At 33.6% G+C, this 24,635-nt stretch overlaps 1 protein-coding gene and 1 long non-coding RNA gene across 2 annotated transcripts; both read left to right on the forward strand.

Moving 5' to 3' along the window:
• Nucleotides 1–947: 947 nt before the first annotated feature.
• On the forward strand, nt 948–18,820 carry LOC148303103 (uncharacterized; the record flags this gene model as incomplete). Its single annotated transcript, XM_088270450.1, has 6 exons — nt 948–1,181; nt 9,594–11,180; nt 12,791–13,043; nt 14,746–14,918; nt 17,402–17,530; nt 18,743–18,820. Coding segments are annotated over exons 2-6 (2,211 nt in total), but the record flags the coding sequence as incomplete, so codon positions are not given.
• A 4-nt stretch (nt 18,821–18,824) lies between these two features.
• LOC148303104 (uncharacterized) lies at nt 18,825–23,148 on the forward strand. Its single transcript, XR_015838518.1, has 3 exons — nt 18,825–18,876; nt 20,964–21,075; nt 22,442–23,148. It is a non-coding gene; the product is annotated as an uncharacterized LOC148303104 (long non-coding RNA).
• The last annotated feature ends 1,487 nt before the right edge of the window (nt 23,149–24,635 follow it).

The following is a 24,635-nucleotide window of genomic DNA, read 5'->3' on the forward strand; positions in this document are numbered from 1 at the left end:
TAGAATGCTAAAATATGAAAATTTTAAAAAGTGGCACTCCAAAAACTAATGTAAGGCGTAGATGTTCGGGAAAAAATGAAAATATCTCGAAAGCGAAGACAATTTTACTGAGGTGATATTTTCATTTTTTGGTGGTCATAAGCTGGCCTAACACCCCCCTAAAAGGAATACGTTGGATTATGGGACACCCTGTATATATATATATATATATATATATATATATATATATATATATATATATATATATATATATATATATATATATATATATATATATATATATATATATATATATATATATATATATATATATATATATATATATATATATATATATATATATATATATATATATATATATATATATATATATATATATATATATATATATATATATATATATATATATATATATATATATATATATATATATATATATATATATATATATATAACCATCTTTTTGAAGGTATAACTAACATGAAAATCAAACATATTTATTAAATTAGGGTAGGCAATGCAAAAAATAATCAGAAAACTTTTCAGTTCTTCGGTTACTCTTCTCTTCTTTGGTCCAACGTCTTTACTATTTGACGCCATTATATGCGTCTTGAAATTTTCACGATAGTGAAATATTTCCATACATGGGATATGATATGAACTACGCATGATGGAATGTTCTTTTGGTGGTTTTATGTGCACTTAAAGAAAAAATATGTGAAATGCTCCGCGGGCCGCGGAATGGCTACCCTTGTTCCAGAACGAATAGTCATTTTTCTAGAATAGAGTTTTCCACTCCCACTTGACTGCTACGAAAACCTTAATTTACTATTACTTTGACGAACGTACATATATATATCATGAACATCCTAACGTGTATGCTTGTATACGTACGTATATGCACGTGTTCTAATATGATCGCTGTGTGTGTGTGCCGTCTACCTCAGTCGTACCTTTAAAGCCTCGCGATATGGACGTGTGTTCAGTACCGTATATATCACATATGTACATACCTAAATTTATACAGTCATAACTAACTACTGGTGACCGATACCTACCTATATCTGTAAATATAATTTTGATTATTTTTTTAAATTTGTTTACCAGATGTGTTTTTAGGACAGTTTTAATGTGAAGTTGGAAGAGACAAATTAAGTGTAAATACGATTATTTATTTATTGGTGAGATTATTACTATTTATTTAAGTGTATATAGGATATTTTATTTATTAGTTACATTATTATTATTAATTTAAGAGTAAATACGATAATTTATTAGTTAGATTTTGCTATTAATTTAAATGGAAATACGATTATTTATTTATGGGCAAAATTTATTGCATTTATTAAATCCCCATAACACCAAAGGTTTTTTTTTGCTAAAAAATAGGTACCGGAATATCTCGGCTGTCCAAATTTAAAACACAGTTAGGGACATTTTTTTGAAGTAGGTTTTTTTTGCATTTTTGGACTAAGTAGAGTCTACTTAGTCCATAAATGCAAAAAAAACCTACCACAAAAAAATGTCCCTTACTGTGTTTTAAATTTGGACAGCCGATCTCCGTTTCACAGTTTTTTATTGTTTTCTATTAAAGACATTTCGTAACATTCCAGACTAACTTCAGTAACTGCGTTTACACAAATTTTACATAGTTTACAATTAACAGTCCTCAGCTTTTATATGGTTATCAAAAAGCAATGATGCAATTTTAAATTATTATAATGGCAATAGTAAGCAATTACTATTTTTTGAAGTTTCTTACGTATTTTTGTATTAAATAGGTTATGCTATTTAATCATGGGATAACACGCTTGAATAACGTTTAAAAATTATTTTACTGTATTAGAAAATCAGTGCTCATTTTGTAATACTGTGAAAAATGTAGGAATAATTCATAGATGACATTTTCCAGGTAATCAACTCATTATTCATCATCTATTGTAGGCAAATTTGAAGTGAATTTTCTTTGTCATACTGAAACTCGCATCTTGTACTGTATCGTGTGAAGAAAATTCACTTTTAAATTTGCTCACAACCTATAATACGACGAAAAGGATCGATTAACTGACTAATCACTCACTCCTTTCATCAACGTCATATATCAAAAATCGTCAATTTTCTGTTGCGCATGTTTTCAGAATGGCCAGAAAATGTACTATATCCCAGCAAAAGCGTCATTTTTTAACTTAATATTTACCCGCTACAGGGCAAAAAGGTTGTTTTTACATTTTGAAGAAAAGGTATTTTTAATATACTAAATATTTTTCAAATGGAGAAAAAACATTCAGGATTTACCTAAAAAGATCTGTTGCACAGTAAAAAGCTCAATAAGTGGCTTGATATGTATTTATGTATTAATTTTAAATCAAACACAGATTTTTTGAGTCTACTAAGTTATATTTTATTAACAAAAAACACATAAAAAATTATATTGTGACAATTGTTTCGCCTTGTTAGGGCATTATCAAACAAATGTCCACATTCGTTTGATAATGCCCTAACAAGGCGAAACAATTGTCAAAATATAATTTTTTATGTGTTTTTTGTTAATAAAATACAACTTAGTAGACTCAAAAAATCTGTGTTTGATTTAAAATTAATACATAAATTAAAATGGAGTTCTACAAATTAAACGCCAAATCAATAAATAAATTGATATGTATTTTTAAAACATTTTATTATGTTTTCAAACTTTGAAAACGATATCTTTAAAAATCAAGTTTTTTGATAAATGACGTTATTGAGAGGAGTGAGTGATATATGTTCAATGGATCATTCTCATGATGTGTTATGTGACTATTCGCTAATAAATTAATATGAAAATTCACAAGAGTATCGGTAAAATTTTACGTAACCAGGTGTGTTATGGGGCGTATCCCTTTATGTATCTGCTTTATAGAGCTGTAATAGCTGTAGTGTGGATTCGTTTTGTGATCGTTACTTACTTACGAAAACAACGTTTTTACGAGGGCGAATTTTGCAAAAGAAAATGATGAATGAAAATAATGATAATATCGGCTGTTATAAATACAAGACTTACATATTTTTTTAAAATATACTAAATATTTTTCAAACGGAGAAAAAACCGTTTTACCTAAAAAGATATGTTGCACAGTAAAAAGTTCAATAAGTGGCTTGATATTTATTTTTATTACATTTGATAATATTTTTTAACTTTAAAAACGATTTACTGAAAAAGCAAGTTTTTTGATATATGACGTTGTTAAAAGGAGTGAGCGTAATGTCCTTGAATTCTTGCTAAATTTCTTAGAGTATTCGTAAATAAACACTGATTTTGTTAAAACAATTTAATAATTTCAGAACTTTTTACTATTATTATTATTATTTTGTTGAATGAATAAAATTACTTACGTCCAAGTGACTCTGAAATCTAGCTACGGCTTATGCAACACCGCTTTTCATGACCTTACTCAGTCTTCAACTTTTTAAGTTTTATAGCCTATGCGTCGTGAGTGGATGAAGGTAGGTACTCTATGTTTAAAGTTACCATAATTTCATGTCATTTTTGTAAAATCGGAAACTGTGTAAAAAACATATAGCACATGTCTGAATTTATTATGCCATGAGTCATTATCACGTCTAAATGCTGCAGCCTCAGTTACCAGTTATCAGAAAATGTGCAAAAAATATATATAATTATTTTCCTATAAGTACATAAATTATATAATAGCATGACTTTTTCTTTTAAATGATACCACCATCTTGATTCTTTCTCATCTTTGATGAGATGTCAAAAAATATATATATAAATGACTCCTGTAATTGGAGATAACCCAGATTTTGTGAACAAGTATTTAGACACATTCAAAATGTTGTAGTGCTTTCTTTAATAATTTCATAATGTCTTACCACAAAGTAAATGCCGAAACAATAAAAAAATATGCCTTATTTAATTTAAAAAAAAATTAATAATAAATACTAATTCACCAGTTCGTCAGTATGAAATCAAATTCTCACACTTAAAAAAAGCATCCCGTTTAATTTGCTTTCTTTGTTGCTTCCTTTTTTCCAGAATCTTAGCATAAGAACGTATGGCAACTGTGACGCTTCTTGTAACATTCGCGCTTAGATTAAAATCCACATTTACCTCACAGAGATCATATCGCTCACTCCTTTCAAGAACGTCATAAATCAAAAATCGATAATTTTCAATTGTGCATGTTTGCGGAATGACCACAAAACGTACTATATCCCAGAAAAGAGGCATATTTTTAACTTAATATTTACCCGCTACAGGGCAGAAAGTGTTGTTTTTGCATTTTGAAGAAAATATGTTGTTTAATTATTTTTTAATATCCTTAATATTTTTCAAATGGAGAAAAAACCTCCAGATTTCACCAAAAAATATGTGTTGCACAGTAAAACGTTCAATAAGCGGCTTTATATTTATTTTTAATACATTGTATTATATTTTTAAACTTTAAAAACGTTTTCCTGAATAATCAAGTTTTTTTATTTATGACGTTCTTGAAAGGAGTGGATGATATGTTAACCCTTTCATAGAAAAAAGGATTCGAGTTAAGTTCGCCGTGTTTATGATTTTCCCATAATTTCTTCCTCCTCTTCTTCTTCTTCGGGATTTTCTGATTAAGGGTGATCTAATTCTTCCATCATATCTTCTAATTCTTAATTAGAGAGTGGTTTGTCATGCGCGTCAAACAGTTGGGTCACATCTTGATATCCAAATTCAAGTGTAAGGGGGCTTGTGCTCAAGGAATTTTACCGTCCGACAGCCTGGTTATGAAAAATAAAAGCGACTACGACAGTTTACGACAGTTCGTGATCGAATTTACGCGCAACGTATTCACCCATCGATCCGAAAAAGATGCATAAAACACAAGCCAATCCAAGCCAATCTTCGTTTTAAAACGCTAACTGACGTGCCGGACGGTAAAATTCTGTGTTATTCCGTGTAGTAGACAAACGCTCTAATTGTGAATCGATGTAAATCGAACCGGCCTCTATATTTATCATATTGATAAAATACAATTCAGTATTTTGTCAATATGATAAATGTCATATATTTAAACCCATATATGGTAGTATCTGTAGCTTCTGAAACAGAGATCAAGGCAATTATTCCAACTGGGCAACAAATTAATATACGCTGGATATACCTGTATATAGGAAAATGAAACAATAGGGCATTATCACTCGGGAGGAATATTTAATTTAACATACTAAACCTATAAAGGATTGTGTAAGACTCGGTTTGTGTTTATCACAGGTGATATAATCAATACTTTCATTCATCATTTTCTTTTGCGAAATTTGCCTTCGTAAAATGTTGTTTTCGTAAGTTGGTAGCGAATGACACTGTTATTATTACAGCTCTATAAAGCAGATACATAAAGGGATACGCCCCATAACACACCCGATGACGTAACACTTGATGACGTATAGCGGTGTCCGTTTTTCGTTTTATTCAAATATCTAAAGTTTAAACCTTTATATCTCCCTCACTTCTCTACAGATTTAAATAAGAATGTTACCGACAGTCTTGTGATTTTTCATATTAATTTATTAGCCAATAAATAATACATCATGAGAATGATCCATTCATGGTTACGTTGTTCGACGATAATTATTACTAATATATAATGTTAAACATATTAGATGAACATGTTGACTCATTGATAAGTGCATTGAGAGAATAGTAGAATGGATGGCTCAAAACAAATTGACATCAAACCAAAACGGAACATCTTTGGATAGCCACACCTACACGACAGAATTTGATTGATAACATGACACCACCCAATTCAAAGGGTACCACTTCACCGGCTGTCGAATTGCTGGGCGTGTTCTTAAATTCTGATCTCTCCCTTGAGACTCAAATCAGCAAAACAACAAGTACATGTTTTTATCAGCTAAGGCAAATTAAAAGCATTCACAAGGATCTGCCACTTGATGCTACCCGTCTATTGATAAATGCGTTTGTAATATCTAGAGTTAATTATTGTAATGGTATACAGGGTGTCCCATAATCCGACGTATTCCTTTTAAGGGGTGTTAGGCCAGCTTATGACTCACCAAAAATGAAAATATGATCTCAGTAAAAGTGCCTTAGTTTTCCAGATATTTCCACTTTCATAAATTTCCCGAACATCTACGCCTTAGATCAGTTTTTGAGTGTCACTTTTTCAATTTTCCACATTTTAGGATTCTAATTTGTGTTTCACAATACTGAATACCTATTCTGTTGATAACAGTAAAAAATATTACCAACACCGGCTTGCCTCGGTGGAAAAAATATATGAAAGCCCGGTCAATGATTTTAAAATATATATTTGGGTAACTTTGACTCTTCACATTTTATTTATTGTTTCGGCATTAACTTTGTGGTAAGACATGTTACAATAATTAAAGAAAACACTTCGTTTTTTACCACTTGAGTTTAATTATAGACTACATGTTTCAGAAGCTAAACTTCCATCATTCAGGTCTGTATAATAACTAAAATATAAAATATAAAATTGTTCTATAAATAAGGATAGGGGGAAAGTAAGGGGAAGGGGTTAGTCAAGGAACGGAGTTTGAAAACAAAGGAAAAATTGAAAGCAATGGCGAAGAATTTTGAAACAATATATTATTTAATAAATTATTATTAGAATTCAGGTTTTTTTGTATTTCTAAATTTTAATAAAGGCCAAATTATGAATTATCTTGAAAATTTAGAAATACAAAAAAACCTGAATTCTAATAATAATTTATTAAATAATATATTGTTTCAAAATTCTTCGCCATTGCTTTCAATTTTTCCTTTGTTTTCAAACTCCGTTCCTTGACTAACCCCTTCCCCTTACTTTCCCCCTATCCTTATTTATAGAACAATTTTATATTTTATATTTTAGTTATTATACAGACCTGAATGATGGAAGTTTAGCTTCTGAAACATGTAGTCTATAATTAAACTCAAGTGGTAAAAAACGAAGTGTTTTCTTTAATTATTGACTCTTCACCACGAAAAAAAATATATTTCGCTAACCTGGCAAGCTATTTTTCAAAAAAAAATCAATTTATGTCATTTTAAAAACAGTATAACATTTACTATGTTTTGCTTTAGAAAAAAGATAATGCTTTTTTAATGCAAAATGAGCTGATATTATAATTATATCATTTATTAGGAATTCCGATGTAAAGAATTGCTTTGGTTTAGAAAAGCAAAAAGTGTTTTTGTTAAATTAATTAATTTTTGTATTTTATTGTAAAACATAAATTAGAATCCTAAAATATGAAAAATTGAAGAAGTGGCAAGGGGTAGATTTTCGGGAAATTCATAAATGTGGAAATATCTCGAAAACTAAGGCACTTTTACTGAGGTCATATTTTCATTTTTTGATGAGTCATAAGCTGGCCTAACACCCCTTAAAAGGAATACGTCGGATTATGGGACACCCTGTATACACGGTTCTACTAAACAATAAAATGGCTCGACTGCAATCAGTGTTAAACGCAGCAACTAGACTGTTTTTCGTAATTTCTAAATTCAGTCACATCACCCCACTACTTCTCCGACTGTACTGGTTATACATTCCCAAAAAAGTTGAGTAGAAACTGTGTCTACTCATGTATAAATCAAAATATAATACGGCTCCTGAGTATCTAAATGAGCTGTGTATTCCAGATGACTTGGTTAATAGACGTCTCACGCTTCGATGTTGCTACAACAACTGATATGGGCAAAGTGATCTTACCAGGTTGCAAGTAGCGTAAATTTGGCGAGCGTGCAATTGCTGTTGTGGGACCGATGGCGTGGAATGCTCTTCCACCAGTAGTTAAAAATAGTGAAAGTAGGATAATCTTTAAAAAAAAAATAGATTTATATTATCCACTGACACTTCGTGATGGAATTGCATTTTTAATTTATTATTAGATTAAAACCAATATTTTTAGCTTTTCCACTTTTTTATTTGACCAGCGACCGGGTTTCGTCGTTACCGACATCATCAGACTGGTGATGTCGGTAACGACGAAACCCGGTCGCTGGTCAAATAAAAAAGTGGAAAAGCTAAAAATATTGGTTTTAATCTAATAATAAATTAAAAATTTAAAAAAAAACTTTAAACGCATTCGTTTACTAAACCGTTTCCACAGCCTTCTTTTCTTTTATGTATTAATTTTAAATCAAACACTGATTTTTTGAGTCAACTAATTGTATTTTATTAACATAAACACATAAAAAATTTATACAGTGACAATTGTTTCGCCTTGTTAGGGCATTATCAAACGAATGTTTCTTCTTTTCTCTAATTCAATCACAGTGAAACGCCCTTGAGGTAGTATTTTATAAAAATGGCGCTATATAAATTAACCAATTTTATTATAATTATTTTTCCCCATTTTCACCTTTTTTTATACATTTCCTTCATGTTCCTAGCTTCATCCCAAATTATCATATTTGTAGACTGTTGGGACTAGCTCTCCTCGTCCTCAGGTTGTAGGTCCTTCTATCATATATAATGCAACGTCACCTAGGTCAAACCTTCGAATCCTGTTATCTTCCTGTAGCATCCATTAATTTTTTGGCCTTCCTCTATATGTCTTTCGAGAAAGATCCATGGTGATCGCCTGGTTTACAATATGATCAGCTTCGCTACGTCCTATGTGCCCATACCATCTCAATTGCCTTTCATCTACCTTACTATTGATATCAGTTACACCCAGGCTTCCACGAATGGGTGAACTCTTCATTTTGTCTCTAAGGGACACTCCAGTTGACCATCTAAGCATTCGCATTTCATCAGTTTTTAGTTGCCTAGAGTAGACGTTTTACATCGTCCAGCATTCGAAGCCATAGAGAAGTGCGTTTTTTATTTTTATTTTATACATTTGCTTAAATATACTAATGAAAGAGCCAATAGGCCTACACCAATAAAAAGAAGATGCGATATGTTATCACACATGAACGGTGAACTGACACATCCATTGACATCATTTAATAATGAAAAAGAAACTATTGTTTGAGACGTTGGTGACGTCACATGTTGACACCGCTCCTAGCGAGGATATTGGGCTCACTTCCTGTGGCGGGCAAATAAAATAAAACTCGTTTATAAGGAAAAATAAATATTTGCCCCGATGGGAAATAAGTCATAATGTTGGGTATTCCTACAACTTACTCTACTTTGCAGTAAACCAGTTAATTTTTAAAAATATAACTACATATAGGTAAAAATATCAAAGGTAAATAAGTTCGGATTCTACGAAAACGGCGCTATTTAAATAATTCAAATTTATAGCTACTTTTATTTTATTATTATAACTATTGTTTAACAATCATTATTTATTGTTAAACAATCAACTGGTCAAAATAGAAATATCTAGAAAATTAAACTTTTCTTCAGGATATGTTAAAAATATACCTACACGAAATAATTTGGATGAATCTTACTTATGATGGGCCTTAATAGCCTTTAATTTCGACTTTCGAGCATTTGTGTTATGGAATTTGTCGAAATTTAAGATCGTATTAATACAAATTTCCCTTACTCGTTTTAATACATATTTCCCGATTACTTATATATCATTGAATATATGGATTAATAAAACATTACAAATTTATTTTCTAGGTTGACAAAATGAAAGTAAAGATGGGAACTTTACGGAATCCCCAAACGTCTCAACCGCCAACACCTCAAGGTGATTCTCGTCCTCCGAGCAGATCGGAACAAGAATCACTGAGTAACGATGCCAAAAATAATGTTCCTTTACCCGAGCCATCGAATCAGCCTGAAAATTTTAGCATAAATAACAGCAAAACTCCCTCACCGCCACAAGAAGTAACGGCTCAAGAGGCGACACCGGGAGACCAAAGGAACGGACAAGAGTCGCAGAGGCAACCAGACGACGAGGGAGGAGAAGCCACTTCCCCGGCTGCGTCCGTCATTACTTCTAGAAGACAGGTTCGCACAATAACGACCGCTGGCCATATTACCACGAGCGATGTCGTCGATGAAGATGATGCTTCTAATCCTAAAATCCAAAATGTGGAACCTCCAGCGGAGAAACAATCGAAAGACGAAAAGGAAGTTAAAGAAGAACAACCAACCGAAAACATACAGCCACCCCCTGGAGATCAGCCCAGACAAGCGCACTACTACAAAGTCGAACATCATCCGAATACTGTTATTTTAGCAGAGAACGACAATCAAGGTGTTCCTGTAGAATACGTTAGAGGCAGAATTCTAGACACGGCTATGATAGAAAATTACGAAGAAAAGCTTCGACACTATAATGCCGATAATAGATACTACACTAGAGAACTCAAAGGTCCCATTAATCCTGGAAGATACGGTACTCCAGCCCCGGAGAGATCGCCTCATTATGAAAAACGTTACCAACCATTCACCAGGCAGGGATTATACGGCAAAATGGTTACAGTTTCGCGATACCCAACACAGCAAATTATATTGACTCAAGATCCTGGACCCGGGGGAATCAACGGAGAGATTCAAACGATAGCATATCAAGGTGATCAAAGGGAGCTTTTGAGAGAGATCGCCGGAGACGCGATCATCTCACCAGACCAAAGGGTTATTATTACCGAAAGTCCAACTTCCCGGTATCAAGATGGATCACCGATGCATCAAACTATCCAATACACGTCCGCGTCTCCCATGATAAGCGGTCACATCTCATCTACTTCCCCGCATATCTATCAGCATAGTGAAAACACCGTTTCGCCGACAACAATGGAGCTAGTTCATACCACCGCTCTGGGCCAACAAGCTATCGGGATAACCATCGAGAATCCTCAGCAGTTCAAATATGAGCCACACGATCTGAACGTACCAATTTCGGAGCACAAATCTTCCACTTACACGAACCTTCAACCCGTTACCTCCTTGTCTGGTCACCAGAGCGTTTACACTTCCGGTGGCTATATAACATCTCAGAGCCCTCAGTATCAAGGGCTTCCGACCTACACGAGCTACGTGACCAACAAAGAACTGATGACGCTGTATCCTAGTGGAATGAGGGCTGGTGGAGAGAGTCCACCTAACGGGGTGCTGTATAGAGACGACCCTAATCTGGCGTCTTCGTCTCTTCAGCATTCGGAGAAGTCTGGTCCGCAGATAGTCTACAGTCACGCACTTCCAGGACACGGGCAGAGTATTTACGATGGGCAGCCTCCGTCGAGCCCGATTTCCCAACAGGTACGGTATAATGTATGTACCTTCAATTTTTAACGAGTTAGTGTTAATTTATGGAATTCTGTACATACTATGAAACTATAATATATAAGAATATCAATAAATTCCTGATTTTATTCACTTCCGTAGCAATAATTAAACATGTTATGAGCAATATTATCCATACTAAAATTAAGAAATTCACTTGTTAATGTGACGACCACTGAAAACTGACATATTTTAAAAGAAATTTCATACATTGTTTTTTTTACAAAAAAAAAATTATAGTAATGGCATTTAAAAAAAAACGTGCAAAGTTTTTTCATTCATTCTTGCACTTAATCACGGATCATTGGACTAGTTTCACAACATCTTATTTTATCGTACTCTGTTTTTTTCTTTAAACTATTTTCCTAAATACAAGTAATGACGGAAAATTCTTACATTTTGGGTAGAAAAGATATCTTAGAGGAAAAAGTTCACCATGGTACTAAGATATTAGCCATACGATAATTTCGCTTCTGTCAGGTCAAGTCTTATCAAGTCTTACCACAAAGTGAATGCCGAAACAACAAATAAAATTCTACCAACTGTCTTCAGTTTTTTTTTATATATTTATAACCCTTATCCGCACCTAATGGTGCATAGGGCACTGCATCAAATTGACGCAGTGTTATTTTGATCATTACTTACATGAAGGCAAGGTGATCACTCTTGCGCTTAAGGAACCAGTCCAGGGTAATATTAAATAAATATTACAGTGTTAAATCACTGATATTTATTTTCACCTCCCCTCCTGAGAATCGAACCCGGGACCTCCAGCACGGTAGCTAAACACGCTGACCATTACACCACGGAGGCGGACGTCTTCAGTTACAATAAATAATTTCATCGTGACAATCCAATCTTGATATATAATCATTTAAAATTACTGCCGGTACGTGGAATATTGTGGATGAGTATCATCGTTGAACAACAAACTAGACAAAAATATCGAAATCCTTTAGTACACAACCATGATACACGATTTACACACAACGCAGGTTTGATAGTCCCAAGAATTAACATTAAAATGGGAGTCGAACACTGCAATATATCGTTTCGAACATTTTTAATTTGTTGACGGATGTTAGAGGTCAAAATAAAATATGGAACAAAGGCAAAATAAAGGAATGGGTAATGATCAAGAGTTAATTTTGTAAAAAATTAAAAATGTTTACATTCTTTTTTTTTCTCTTTTTTGTGTCTATATAAGGTTGAAATCGTTAAAAACAATAAAAAATGTATTAAAAAAGAACTCCACCGACAAGACACACAAGGTGGCTTGGTAGGTCTCTGCAAAAAAAAATGCTCTAAATATGTATAAATTGTGATTTAAATAAACGTTTATTAATAAAAAATTATACATATATATATATATATATATATATATATATATATATATATATATATATATATATATATATATATATATATATATATATATATATATATATATATATATATATATATATATATATATATATATATATATATATATATATATATATATATATATATATATATATATATATATATATATATATATATATATATATTTTATTCGTTCAATAATTTATTTTGAAATAATGCAGGTGACTCTGTACGGCAACAACAGCTCGGTGCAGTACGTGACGAGCAGCAAGCACGGCGAGCAGTTCGCGGGGCCGGCCTCCCCGGTGGGCCTGGACTACGGGGCCCAGTACGGGGGCTCGGGTGGCTCGGGGGGCTCGGGGGGCCCTGGTGTCTCGGTGGCGCTGCTGGGGCCCGAGGGGTCCGGCTACGCGGGCCAGTGGGTAGGCGTGGGCAATCCGGCCATCATACCCATGGAGGAAGGATTCGAAGGAGGTAAATAACTAAAAAGGCGTTGGTGACAAAAGTGTATAATGTGTGCAAGGAAAGTGATTTGTTGATAAATGTTAGCAAATCCAAAATTATGGTTTTTGAAAGGGAAGAATGTAGATCTGAGTGTGAAATATTGGTAAACTCAGAGATTTTGGAATAGGTAGATGATTTCGTGTATTTGGGTATTATGTTTTCTAGGGATGGACAGATTGATAAAGACATAGAAAGGAGAGTGAATGCTGAGAACAAAATGATGGTGCACTAAAATCAGTTATAGCAAATAAAAACCTATCAGCGGAAGCTAAACTGGCAGTGCATAACGGAGTCCTGGTTCCAACTCTAATGAAACATGGAGTTGGCAAAAGAAGGATGAAAGTAGACTGAATGCAGTTGAAATGCGATCTCTCAGAAGAATGTGCGAAAAAACGATGTATGATAGATGTTCGAATAGTGAAATAAGGAAGGAATTCAAAGCTGGGATAAGCATTATCGATAAAATTAAGAAAGGTGTGTTGAGATGGTTAAATAACTAACTAATTAACTAACTAACCAACTAACTAACTAACCATCGCGCCGCTTCACCGCAGGGGTAGAGAGAATAAAACGCCACACCACTCTGTCTTTGCAAACATTCTTCGCCTCTTCCACGTTCATTTATCTCCTCATACATACCCGCCGATTATTTCGACTCCTAACTTGACCACTTTCAAGTATTTAAAGTACTCGATTAAGATTTCCTCGATCTTCCTCTGCTTCTACTACCAAGCACATTCACCTCATAGATGTGTTTTACTTGTTACTTCTTCACTCATTCGATTCACACACCCAAACCATCTCAACACACCTTTCTTAATTTGATGGATAATACTTATCTCAGCCTTGCTTTTCTTATATAACCATTTGAACTTTTGTCATATCGCTCACTCCTTTCAACAACGTCAAATATCAATAAACTTGATTTTTCAGGTGATCGATTTTAAAGTTTAAAAATATAGTAAAATGCATTAAAAATTAATGTCAAGCCACTTATTGAACTTTTGACTGTGCAACAGATCTTATTAGGTAAAACCTGAATGTTTTTTCTCCATTTTAAAAATATTTTGTTTATTGAAAAAAATAATTAAACAATACCTTTTCTTCAAAATGCAAAAACAAATCTTTCTGCCCTGGAGCGGGTAAATATTAAGTTAAAATATGCCTCTTTTTCTGGGATATAGTACATTTTGTGGGCATTCCGAAAACATGCACATCCAAAAGTTGTCGCTTTTTGATAAATGACGTTGTTGAAAGGAGTGAGCGATATTTTCAAGTGAAATTCATATTAATATTAATGTTATCGTTCTTAAAAGCTCAATTTCAAAAAGTATATTTTTTTCTCTTGTCATCAATGAGTGTTAGATATTTTGATCGTGTGACGTTTTATGTAACTGTTTAACCCTTTCCGGTCCCCCAAAATTAAAAAAAGAAAATCTAGGTAGACAGTTACATTCCAATTGGAAAAAATCTTTTGTCCTCTGCTCCACATACTGTTGTAATAGATACGATTGACAAAGATTGGCATGGAATTCAAATAAATAATACTAATGATGAAAAACATGTCGAATAACATCCGACATGGAACCTAAGAGCAAAAAATCGATGTCGAATGAGATTCGACATTGGACCAGTAAGGGTTTATAAATGTAATTGATTATCTGTTTTGCAGGTATAATTGGCTCCGACGTCAAGGAGTGCGTAAACTGCGCGGCAGCATATACTCCCTTGTGGAGGAGGGATGGCACAGGACACTACCTGTGCAATGCCTGCGGACTGTACAACAGGATGAACGGAATCAACAGGCCTCCTCCCATCAAAGGGAATAAGGCGAAACCTCAGGCGGTGAGTTGAATCTTGAAGAAGTTCTAACCTTACCGAACGAAGCTGATCTAACCTATATCGTTCTCGACAAACATGGGAGAAAGTATTTTCTCACACAAATGCTGACTGGACATGGAGTCCTTAGACTCTATCTGAACCGTTTCAGCCGTCGTCCTGATCCATGCTGCCCTTGTGATGGTACCACTGCTCAGTCTGTGGAACACGTACTGAGATCTTGCCCAATGTTTGAGCGAAACAGGCGGATTCTCCAAATGGAGTGTGATGCTCTCAACATCGACTCCCTGAACCCGCAGGAGATGCTAAGAAGCGGAGTCGTTACCAAGTTGTACATGGACTATCTAGAAAGTATAGTTGTGGAGATGAAAAACTACAATGAAGGAGGATAAACGTCGGAGCCGGGAATTGTAGAACAACTATGACCAATATTTATGGAGCTAAATGTAGTGGAGTGAAGCGGCTGAACGCTGCTCTACCCTCCTTTTTTTCTCCTACATAATGCATACTGGAAAGCACTCTAGTAAAAGTGTAAGAATCCCTTACCTTGCATTTATAAGCAGGGTGCAAAAAAGTGAATGAGGAAAAAAAACAATATGGCCAAACTATTCCAATCACCTAACCTAACTAAACATGGCTTCTTCTTGGTTGATTCTTTCATGGTCAGTCTCCACCAACCATTATCCTCATCTCGTCTTTTCAACTCGGCATACCCGCTACGACCATTTGTTCCATGTAGTTTAAGTAAGGTCATCCTCTGTAGTTTATGTCTTCGCACATGCCTTCCCCAATCTTAAAAAGCAGGCCTGGGTGTTTTATAATATGGTCTATCCATTTGGCTCGTTGTAGTGCTAATTTATTAGATAAGCATCCCCTTCCCTACTTGATACCTCGATTTTCCCTACATGTACCGATCAAGAATCCCCAATATGCGCCTGTAGCACATCTCAAACGTCTCCAAGATGTCTCCTTCAGCCTGCTCGACAGTCCACGTTTCACTTCCATACAAAAGTATGCTCTAGACTAGCTAGTCAAGAAAGATATCGTATATGTAGAAGAAGAAAAAAATCACTTAATGAACTATAAAAATTGTATTTACATACTTAGAAAGGCAAATAATAAACGCAACAAATTACCAATAATAAAACTAATAATATAATAACTTAACTTTTTGGGTAGATATTGGTTTAAATAAAAATTATATAAACCATAAATTAAACATGAATTTGAAGATTTCAGTGCCATCTAGCGACGATCTAGTGAAGTACAAAACCCTTTCCTCGAACCAATTATTGAAACTAGCGGGAAAATTAGAGCGTTGACTTCTGTTCCCATTTGAACTTTACGCGGCCCATATTGAAACATTTGTACACTATTTGCCACTAGATGGCAGTACTCACAGCACGTCACCGATATATATTTTAATTTTTAAACTTAATTACGTATTTCCAAATAAATATTTAATAATAAAATGCTTTTAGACAATCGTAACTCTTAACATCATCAATCTCAGCAGTTATTTCTCATATTTACCAAATAAAGATTAAAACATTTTGACATAAGTTAACCTGAATATATCGCTCACTCCTTTCAACATCGTCATACATCAAAAATCGTCAATTTTCAGTTGTGTATGTTTTCGGAATGCCCAGAAAATGTACTATATCCCGGCAAAAGTGGCATATTTTTAACATAATATTTACCCGCTACAGGGGCAGAAAGTGTTGTTTTTGCATTATGAAGAAAAGGTATTGTTCAATTATTTTTTTTAATATACTAAATATTTTTCAAATGTAGAAAAAAACTTCAGGTTTTACCTAAATAGATCTGTTTCACAGTAAAAAGTTCAATAAAAGAATTGATATTTATTTTTAATACATTGTATTATATTTTTAAAATTTAAAAACGATCTCCTGAAAAATCAAGTTATTTGATATATGACGTTGTTGAAAGGAGTGAGCGATATGAGACAAAAGAAAAATTTCTTTAAAAGAGACCTGGTTTAAATATTTTCATATTTTTGCTGCATCATCGATTGAATTTTATTATTTTTAAAACATGAAAAGCATGTTGCTACAATTTTATTTAAAATATAAATAAAACATTCCTTTTTTTCTCTTCGATTAAATAAATTAAAACTGTTATATTTTGACATCTCATCAAGGTGAAGAAGAATTTCGAAGTATGGGCATTTACGAGGCTGTCGACCGTCATAGATGTCTCTAGTGAAGTTCTAGTGATTCAAGAATAATGTTTCAAAATTGATTCATATATATAGAACTTCCAAGAATTTGAGTAGTATGGTTGTCAATAATGGATATGACGGTCGTCGGCCCCGTAAATGCCCAGACACCCATATTCTTCTTCTTTTTTGATGAGATGTCAAAAAATAATATGAAAATAATTCCTGTAATTGGAGATAATCCAGATTTTGTGAACAAGTATTTGGATACACTCTGAATGTAAATTAAAACTGATTTATTTTACAGAATAACGGTAATAGACGGGCAGGGGTTGCGTGCGCTAACTGTCATACGTCCAATACAACTCTTTGGAGGAGGAACAATGGCGGTGATCCTGTCTGTAACGCCTGCGGACTATATTTCAAATTGCACAATGTAAGTAAAAAATATTTTTATTTTATTATTAAAATCCTTACCGCACCCCAATGGTGCATAGGGCTCTGCTTCATATAAATGCAGTGTTATCTTAATCGTTTCCAAATGAAGGAAAGGTGATCAGCCCTCCGCTTCAGGTACCAGTCCAGGGTAATATTGAATAAATATCATAGTGAAAAAATCACTTAAATTTATTTGACCCCCCCTGGGAATCGAACCCGGGACCTCAAAAACGGTAGCCGAGCGTGCTGACCATTACACTACGGAGGCGGAGAAGTAAAAAAAAAAGTAAAATATAAAAGTAAAATAAATATTGTTGGGTAATATATCCAAAATAAAACAAGGTTTTTGTTGGATTGAATTCTACATTTATTTAAGCATATCTTAATACGTGACGCGTTTCGTCTTCTTAGGACATTTTCAAACACTGACAGTCAGTGTCGGTCAGTGTTTGATAATGTCCTAAGAAGACGAAACGCGTCACGTATTAAGATATACATAAATAAATGTAGAATTCAATCCAACAAAAACCTTGTTTTATTTTGGATATATTATAATTCAATATGGAATTCTACCAACTATCTGCAGTTACACTAAATAAAAAATATATATACTAGCCCTCGACTTGTCATAGGGTGGTTAAAGTGATCACTTAACATTATTATTATTAAAACCATATCCGCTCCATGTGTGGAGCATATGGAGTCCCCAAACTGTCTCCAGGTTTTTATGTCGGTTGCCAGCTCCTTCGGGAGGACCCAAGTCAGACCCGAAGCTCTGACGAGAATAACCGACGAATTGTCAGCAGTAGTCGGGAACCTGATGCCTTGTAAAAGAGTCAAGTAAGGCACATAGGACGTTGAGAACCTGAACATATTGTAAACCAGGCGATCGCCATGGATCTTCCTCGAAAGACATCTAGAGGTAGACCAAAAAAATCATGGATGCTACAGAAAGATAGCATGATTCGAAGGCATGACCTAGGTGACGTTGTATATGAGAGAAGGACCTACAACCTGAGGACGAGCAGAGCTGACTCCAACAGTCTACAAAGACGATAAATTAAGATGGAGTCAAGAAGAAGAAGAAGATTTCAGTTGCTTCATTCACTCTATTCCCTGCATTCTCTCTCGTTTATACATTTTTATCTATCTTTCCATCCCTAAAAATTTTTCAAACAATTGCATACAATTTGTCACTTTTAATTTTCAGATCAACCGACCCCTAAGTATGAAGAAAGACGGCATCCAGACCCGGAAACGTAAGCCGAAGAGTGGGGGAGGAATGGGTGGGGGTCAAGGGGGCCTTCCCCCGGGCAGGGGGGGGCCGCTTTCATGTTAGTAATAGTATGTATAATGCATAACAGAATAATATTACATGTGGGTCATGTGTAACACTGTGCAAGTACTCGTGCTTTGTCATATGTAACACTGTGTAACAACCCGTGTTAGGTCATATGTAACACTGTGTAACAACCCGTGTTGGGTCATATGTAAAACTGTGTAACAACCCATGTTGGGTCATGTCGTCACTCTCCTGATTAACTGACGTATCTGAAATTTGAAAAAATCAGCTAGGAACACTTTTGTGTGCATTGTCTAATCTTGCGTGTTCAAAGTAAGTCTCATGAATCTTTCACCGTTTAACGTATGTGTGTATCCAACATTTAATCAATTTTCTTACTTACTTACTAACTTTAGCCTTCTTGTGTCCAGTATTGAACAGAGGCCTCCCTCTTGGGTTTCCACAGCTCTCTGTTGGACGCGACTATCTTCCTGTGCATTGAAAGCTATCCCACCGCATTCCCAGATCTGATACAGAAGCATCTTAGCTTCCTGACAGATCTGCTCTTGCAAAGCTATTTTTTTAACTAATTTGCGAAATTTATTGAAAATGTGAAACAACATAAAATTGTATCCCCATTTTACTGTGTATTTACATTAAAAAGCTTTCAATATCCCTGTCACTGACAAAAATAAATAAAAGTTTGTAAATCCATCACCAAATGTTCTAGAAGTACCCCGGTGTTCTCTTCCAGTGCAGTGCAATTCTCTTAACTGTTTTCACAAATTATAATCCAATCAATATCTTCTTCTTTAGCTTTCTGTCTTTCACTGCTGGATATAGGTCTATTCGGTATCCATTTTTTCAGTCTGTTGCTGCTTGCAGACAGTTTTTACCCCCACGAAAATGCGGATATTGATATGCTCAACTTGACATTTTCAGCGCTAAGATCATTAACCATTAAAATCAAATAAGTCAATATTGATATCTTGGCGTATCCCTCGTTTCGTACAAATTTTCTTTGATTTGAGCTTTGATCTTTCCCTCTTCCCCCTTTTCCTGTCTTACGTCTCTCTTCCAGGTATTTTCACAAATTTACAAATGTAATTTCTTTAAATTCAAATAGTACAAGTACTATTTATTTTGCAATTCTTGTTTATGTGAATGACTTGATGTAAAAACTGTTCTGTAAAATTCCCAACAAAAAATAATGTTTGTTGTACGCAGCTTTCGTTGTACGAGGCTTCACTGTAGTTCTTCAATGCCTATAGGTACATTTTATTGAATAAAAATCGTTTACTTGTCTACCGGCATCTATTATAAAACACGTTTCAAAATGTATTCATCATAATTTCAGCAAGCTTTATTGTAAAAAGTGGTTTGTCCGAAAAATTTGTTTGAAATTAAAGGACTCACTGTCGAAGAATCTGTCAAAGCATGATTCGTTTTTCGTAAATTAACTGGGTCATATACACGTAAAAAGTCTTTTTGGTACATTTTAAACGAAAATTATCTGTATTGAAAATCAATTTTCAATAGAGATACATAATATATGTATATAATATAGAGATACATACAATCAAGTACATATTGACCATTATTATCTATGACCTTTTACCATTTTTGAGTAGCTTTATAATTCCATCTGTGTACAATTTCCGTGTTTTATCGTTGAAAAACTTGGCCGAGTGATTTTCAGCGGCGCTTCGATTTTCGGTCGGCTATTTTTTTACCATTAAGAGTATTTTTCAGAGACCGAAACAAATTGTAATCATACAATGGATGCATCAAAACTTTCCAAGTTCCTTCAATTTGTTCCGAGTTATCCAAGATGTGTGTTGCCTCACATTCTTGCCGTACATTTCATATTTTTTTCGGCATGTTTTTTAATAATTGTTTACCTTTTTTATGATAAAAAAAGCATCGCATAGCGTATTTCTTCGGATATTTTATTGATTTTCGAAATTAATATAACTTTTTACACTAGCAACGATTTAGAATATTATCTTCGAAAAAATGTAAATGAAAATATCACATTTTAAGCACATGTTAGTTTGAGACAATAGGCATCAACACCATATATTGGCAAAAAACCGGGGAGACTTTTTATATGACCAATTTGAATAGTTTGGGTTTTTTGTAATTATAGTGGAGCCGAGGCTACCCCCTATGTACAGTACGTCCACCAATCACCAAGGGGAAGATCCCAGCCCTATCATGCTACCCTCCTCGGCCCACCTTAGTCGTCACATCACTAATATGTGAGTACATTCATTAATAATGTATTTATATAATAGGTGTATGTATATGAAAAGGCCGTTTGCTGATAGTTTGAAGTTTTCAACGCATTGCTTAGTACTCTTATACACATATCAGTTGTCAAACGCACGATAAGTCGTTCGTTTGTAGCTTCAAAAGTATTTTTTGATAGACTTGAAAATTTAAAGTTTCGCACCAAAAAAAAGCATTCGCGGGAAATTTCGCTTTATGCTTTTCACTCAAAGAAAACTGCTGCTGAAACGCATAGAATATGAATACGAACATGCTCTGTCAAGAAAACTACATAAACACGTGAACAAACATTCTCAACAATGAATCAAATAAAAAGTAAACTCATAGGCAGAAAATCAAATGAGAATTTAGAATTGTGTATTAAATTTTTAAAAAGTAGCAATTTGCCGAATATAATAAAGCTTTTAATAACAATATGTGGACATCGTTCGAATTATAACATTTTGAACAAAATTAATCTTTACAAGGGTTTTTTGTAGTGAAATTCATTTTCTGTATATTTCTACTTTACAATCTTAAAATTGAGAACGCTGTTCTCTCAAATAAATGGACTAAGCTCTTGTGCTTGGAAAGGGACTTGTTATATTGTATATTGTTTTTATTGGTTCTCGTGGTTGATATAATTATTATTTTAATAATTATCATTATTTTTGTTGTGTTGTATAACGTGTAGGTATATACTCGTAATTCACTTAACATATTTTTTAGCTTTTTAATGTTATTAAAATCAATATTTTAGATTTAACATTTATTTTATGTACTTAATCATTTTAAATCAAACATAGATTTTTTGAGTCAACACAGTTGTATTTTATAAAAAAAAACACATCAAAATTAAGATTGTGACAATTGTTTCGCCTAGTTATGGCATTTTTAAACAAATGTGAAGATTTAATGGACTGAGGGTACTTATATGGCTATAATAATAATAATAACCATATCCGCTCCCTAGGTGGAGCATATGGAGTCCACAAACTGTCTCCAGGCTTTTCTGTCGGCTGCCAGCTCCCTTGCATCCTCCCAAGTCAGACCGCGTCGCGAAGTTCTGACGAGAACTGCCGACGAATTGTCAGCAGTGGTCGTCCTGGGCGGCGCGAACCTGATGCCTTGTAAAAGAGGCAAGCTTGATTAAGGCTCTCAGGATATGGCTATACCTACAATTATGTGTTTTTTAAAATAAAATACAACTTAGTAGACTCAAAATCTCTGTGCTTGATTTTAAAATTATTACATAAATTTAAATGGAGTTGTACGGAATAATCGCCAATTCAATAAATATAATTTAAAAGTATTTTTTTAACATGTATATTTTATTTTTCTATTTTTTCCTTCCAGATTACCATCACTAGAACCACTGTCTTCCCGAAGAACTCTCGACTATCTTCCTTCAGTCATCACATCCACTGGAGTTACCACCCAGGAAAGAGAATTCAGGAATCACTAGCCCTATCCTCAAGTCACCTAGATAAAGGGAATTAAAAAATGAAAGACAATTACAAATTAAACGGTAGATGTACGAATGCAATTCGAAATAAAAACTACAGGATGAGGCAAAATTGATCACTCTATCGGAAGATGTTATAATTTTTGCAAATGGCGTCCTACGTCAATCAAATTTTACATTTGTAAATAAAACAGCTGCAGTATACAAACGACTAACTTTTTTATTAAAAAAAAAACAAGAGTTTGAGTAATAGAATCTATATTTGGACCCTTATTATTTTTTCTGTTCAGTGAAAAATATGATATCTGTCAAGTTACGCACTAAATTTGGCGAGCGTGCCTTTGCTGTTGCAGGACCGACGGCGTGGAATGCTCTTCCACCAATGGTTAGAAATATTGAGAGTGAGATGATCTTTAGAAAAAGACTAAAAACACATTTGTTTGCTAAATCATTTCCACCATAATATTTTCCCCAATTCATTCACAGTGAGGCGCCCTTGAGGTATTTTTTTACGAAAATGGCGCTATATAAGTTATCCAAATTTATTATTATTATTATTAAGTGTCTGCCGCCAGTGTTGATACACATTTGTGTTCATTTTATCAATTTGTTTGTATACTGCAGCTCTCTGGTTCACAAATTTCAAATATGATTGACGTACCATGGCATTTTCAAAAAATTATAATATCTTCCGATAGGGTGAATAATTTTGTGACACCCTGTACTTATTTATTTATTAAGATTTTAAATTTTCGCATCCTAGATAGCGTTAGTGATGTTACATCGAGACAATTTATTTTTGAATTTTTACTACTTAATCAACCAAAGCTTATATGTTTAGTATTATTATGTAAAATAATATTTTAGTTATAAGATGAATGTTCCTAAAATAGCTACACACGACGTCACAAAATTCGTACTAGCATACAAATCAATCAACATTATAAGTGTGTCCGAATGCTTGTTCACAAATCTGGGTTTCTCCACTTATGAGTTATTTTTACGTTATTGACATCTCAACATAGATGAAAGAAGAATATGGAAGTCTGGGTATTTACAGGGCTTATGACCTGTCTTACGCTGGTCAAGTGATTACTTTACACGCATGCAAAATTCACCATTCTACCCCTGACTGATAACCACTCTACTCGTTTTTTTAGAACTTCTATATATATCATAATTCTCATGACTCTGTACATGTGACATGACTAGAACCATCTATATTGGATTGCGAAAGCTTGTATTTAGCAGAAACCCTTTATTAAGATGTATGGAAGATCCTAGTCGGATTTTCTTGCATAATAGGAAATGTCTGAAAACGTGATTTTAATTTGTTATGCAGCTTATAATTTGACTAGATTATTTTGTTCAAAAGTCTTATTTTATTCATAATTCTTAACCAGCATATGACGACAGGTCATAAGCCTTATAAATACCCAGACTTCCATATATTTCTTCATCTATCTAGAGATGTCAAAATATAGTATATACATATTTTAATATATTTCATTTGTTAAAAACTTTTCACGTTTCAATTTTAAAAATTAAGTGCTGACATCTTTTGTTATAATTTACAAATAAAGCAATTAATGCTGACACCTTAATACATAGTATTTGTAACGACTAATGGTACTGGAACACTGATAATGAGGCAGACGGAAACGCGCAATAAAAATCAAATATGTATTTGCAAAAAATTATAAAAATTATCAACAAAAAAAAAAATAATAAAAATAAAGTATATATTTTTTTATAAGGGCGAGAAGAGCAAAGCGACGCCAATAAATTGAGTGAAGCACGATGTTTCGCTTCTTAACAGTACAGAGTATAAACACAAAGAAAACGTCACCAAACCGATCAAATAATACTCAGTACTGGAACTCAAAGACAAAGAGCGCGACGTATTAATTTTAAATTATTATCTATCTGAGCACGAAAATATTGGTCCTCCTCCCTTTATATACTAGTTTAAATGAGTTATATGTGGTAGGGAAAATATTATAAACATTCAAAAGCCAATGAACTGCATCTCTTTGTTCTTCTCGAATACATTTATGAATATAATCTTATTATAAACAAATTCTT

Source organism: Brachycentrus maculatus, unplaced genomic scaffold (genome assembly GCF_059751285.1).
Source record: "Brachycentrus maculatus isolate JH-2025_06_01 unplaced genomic scaffold, ASM5975128v1 h1tg000386l, whole genome shotgun sequence".
Taxonomy (NCBI): Eukaryota; Metazoa; Arthropoda; class Insecta; order Trichoptera; family Brachycentridae; genus Brachycentrus; species Brachycentrus maculatus.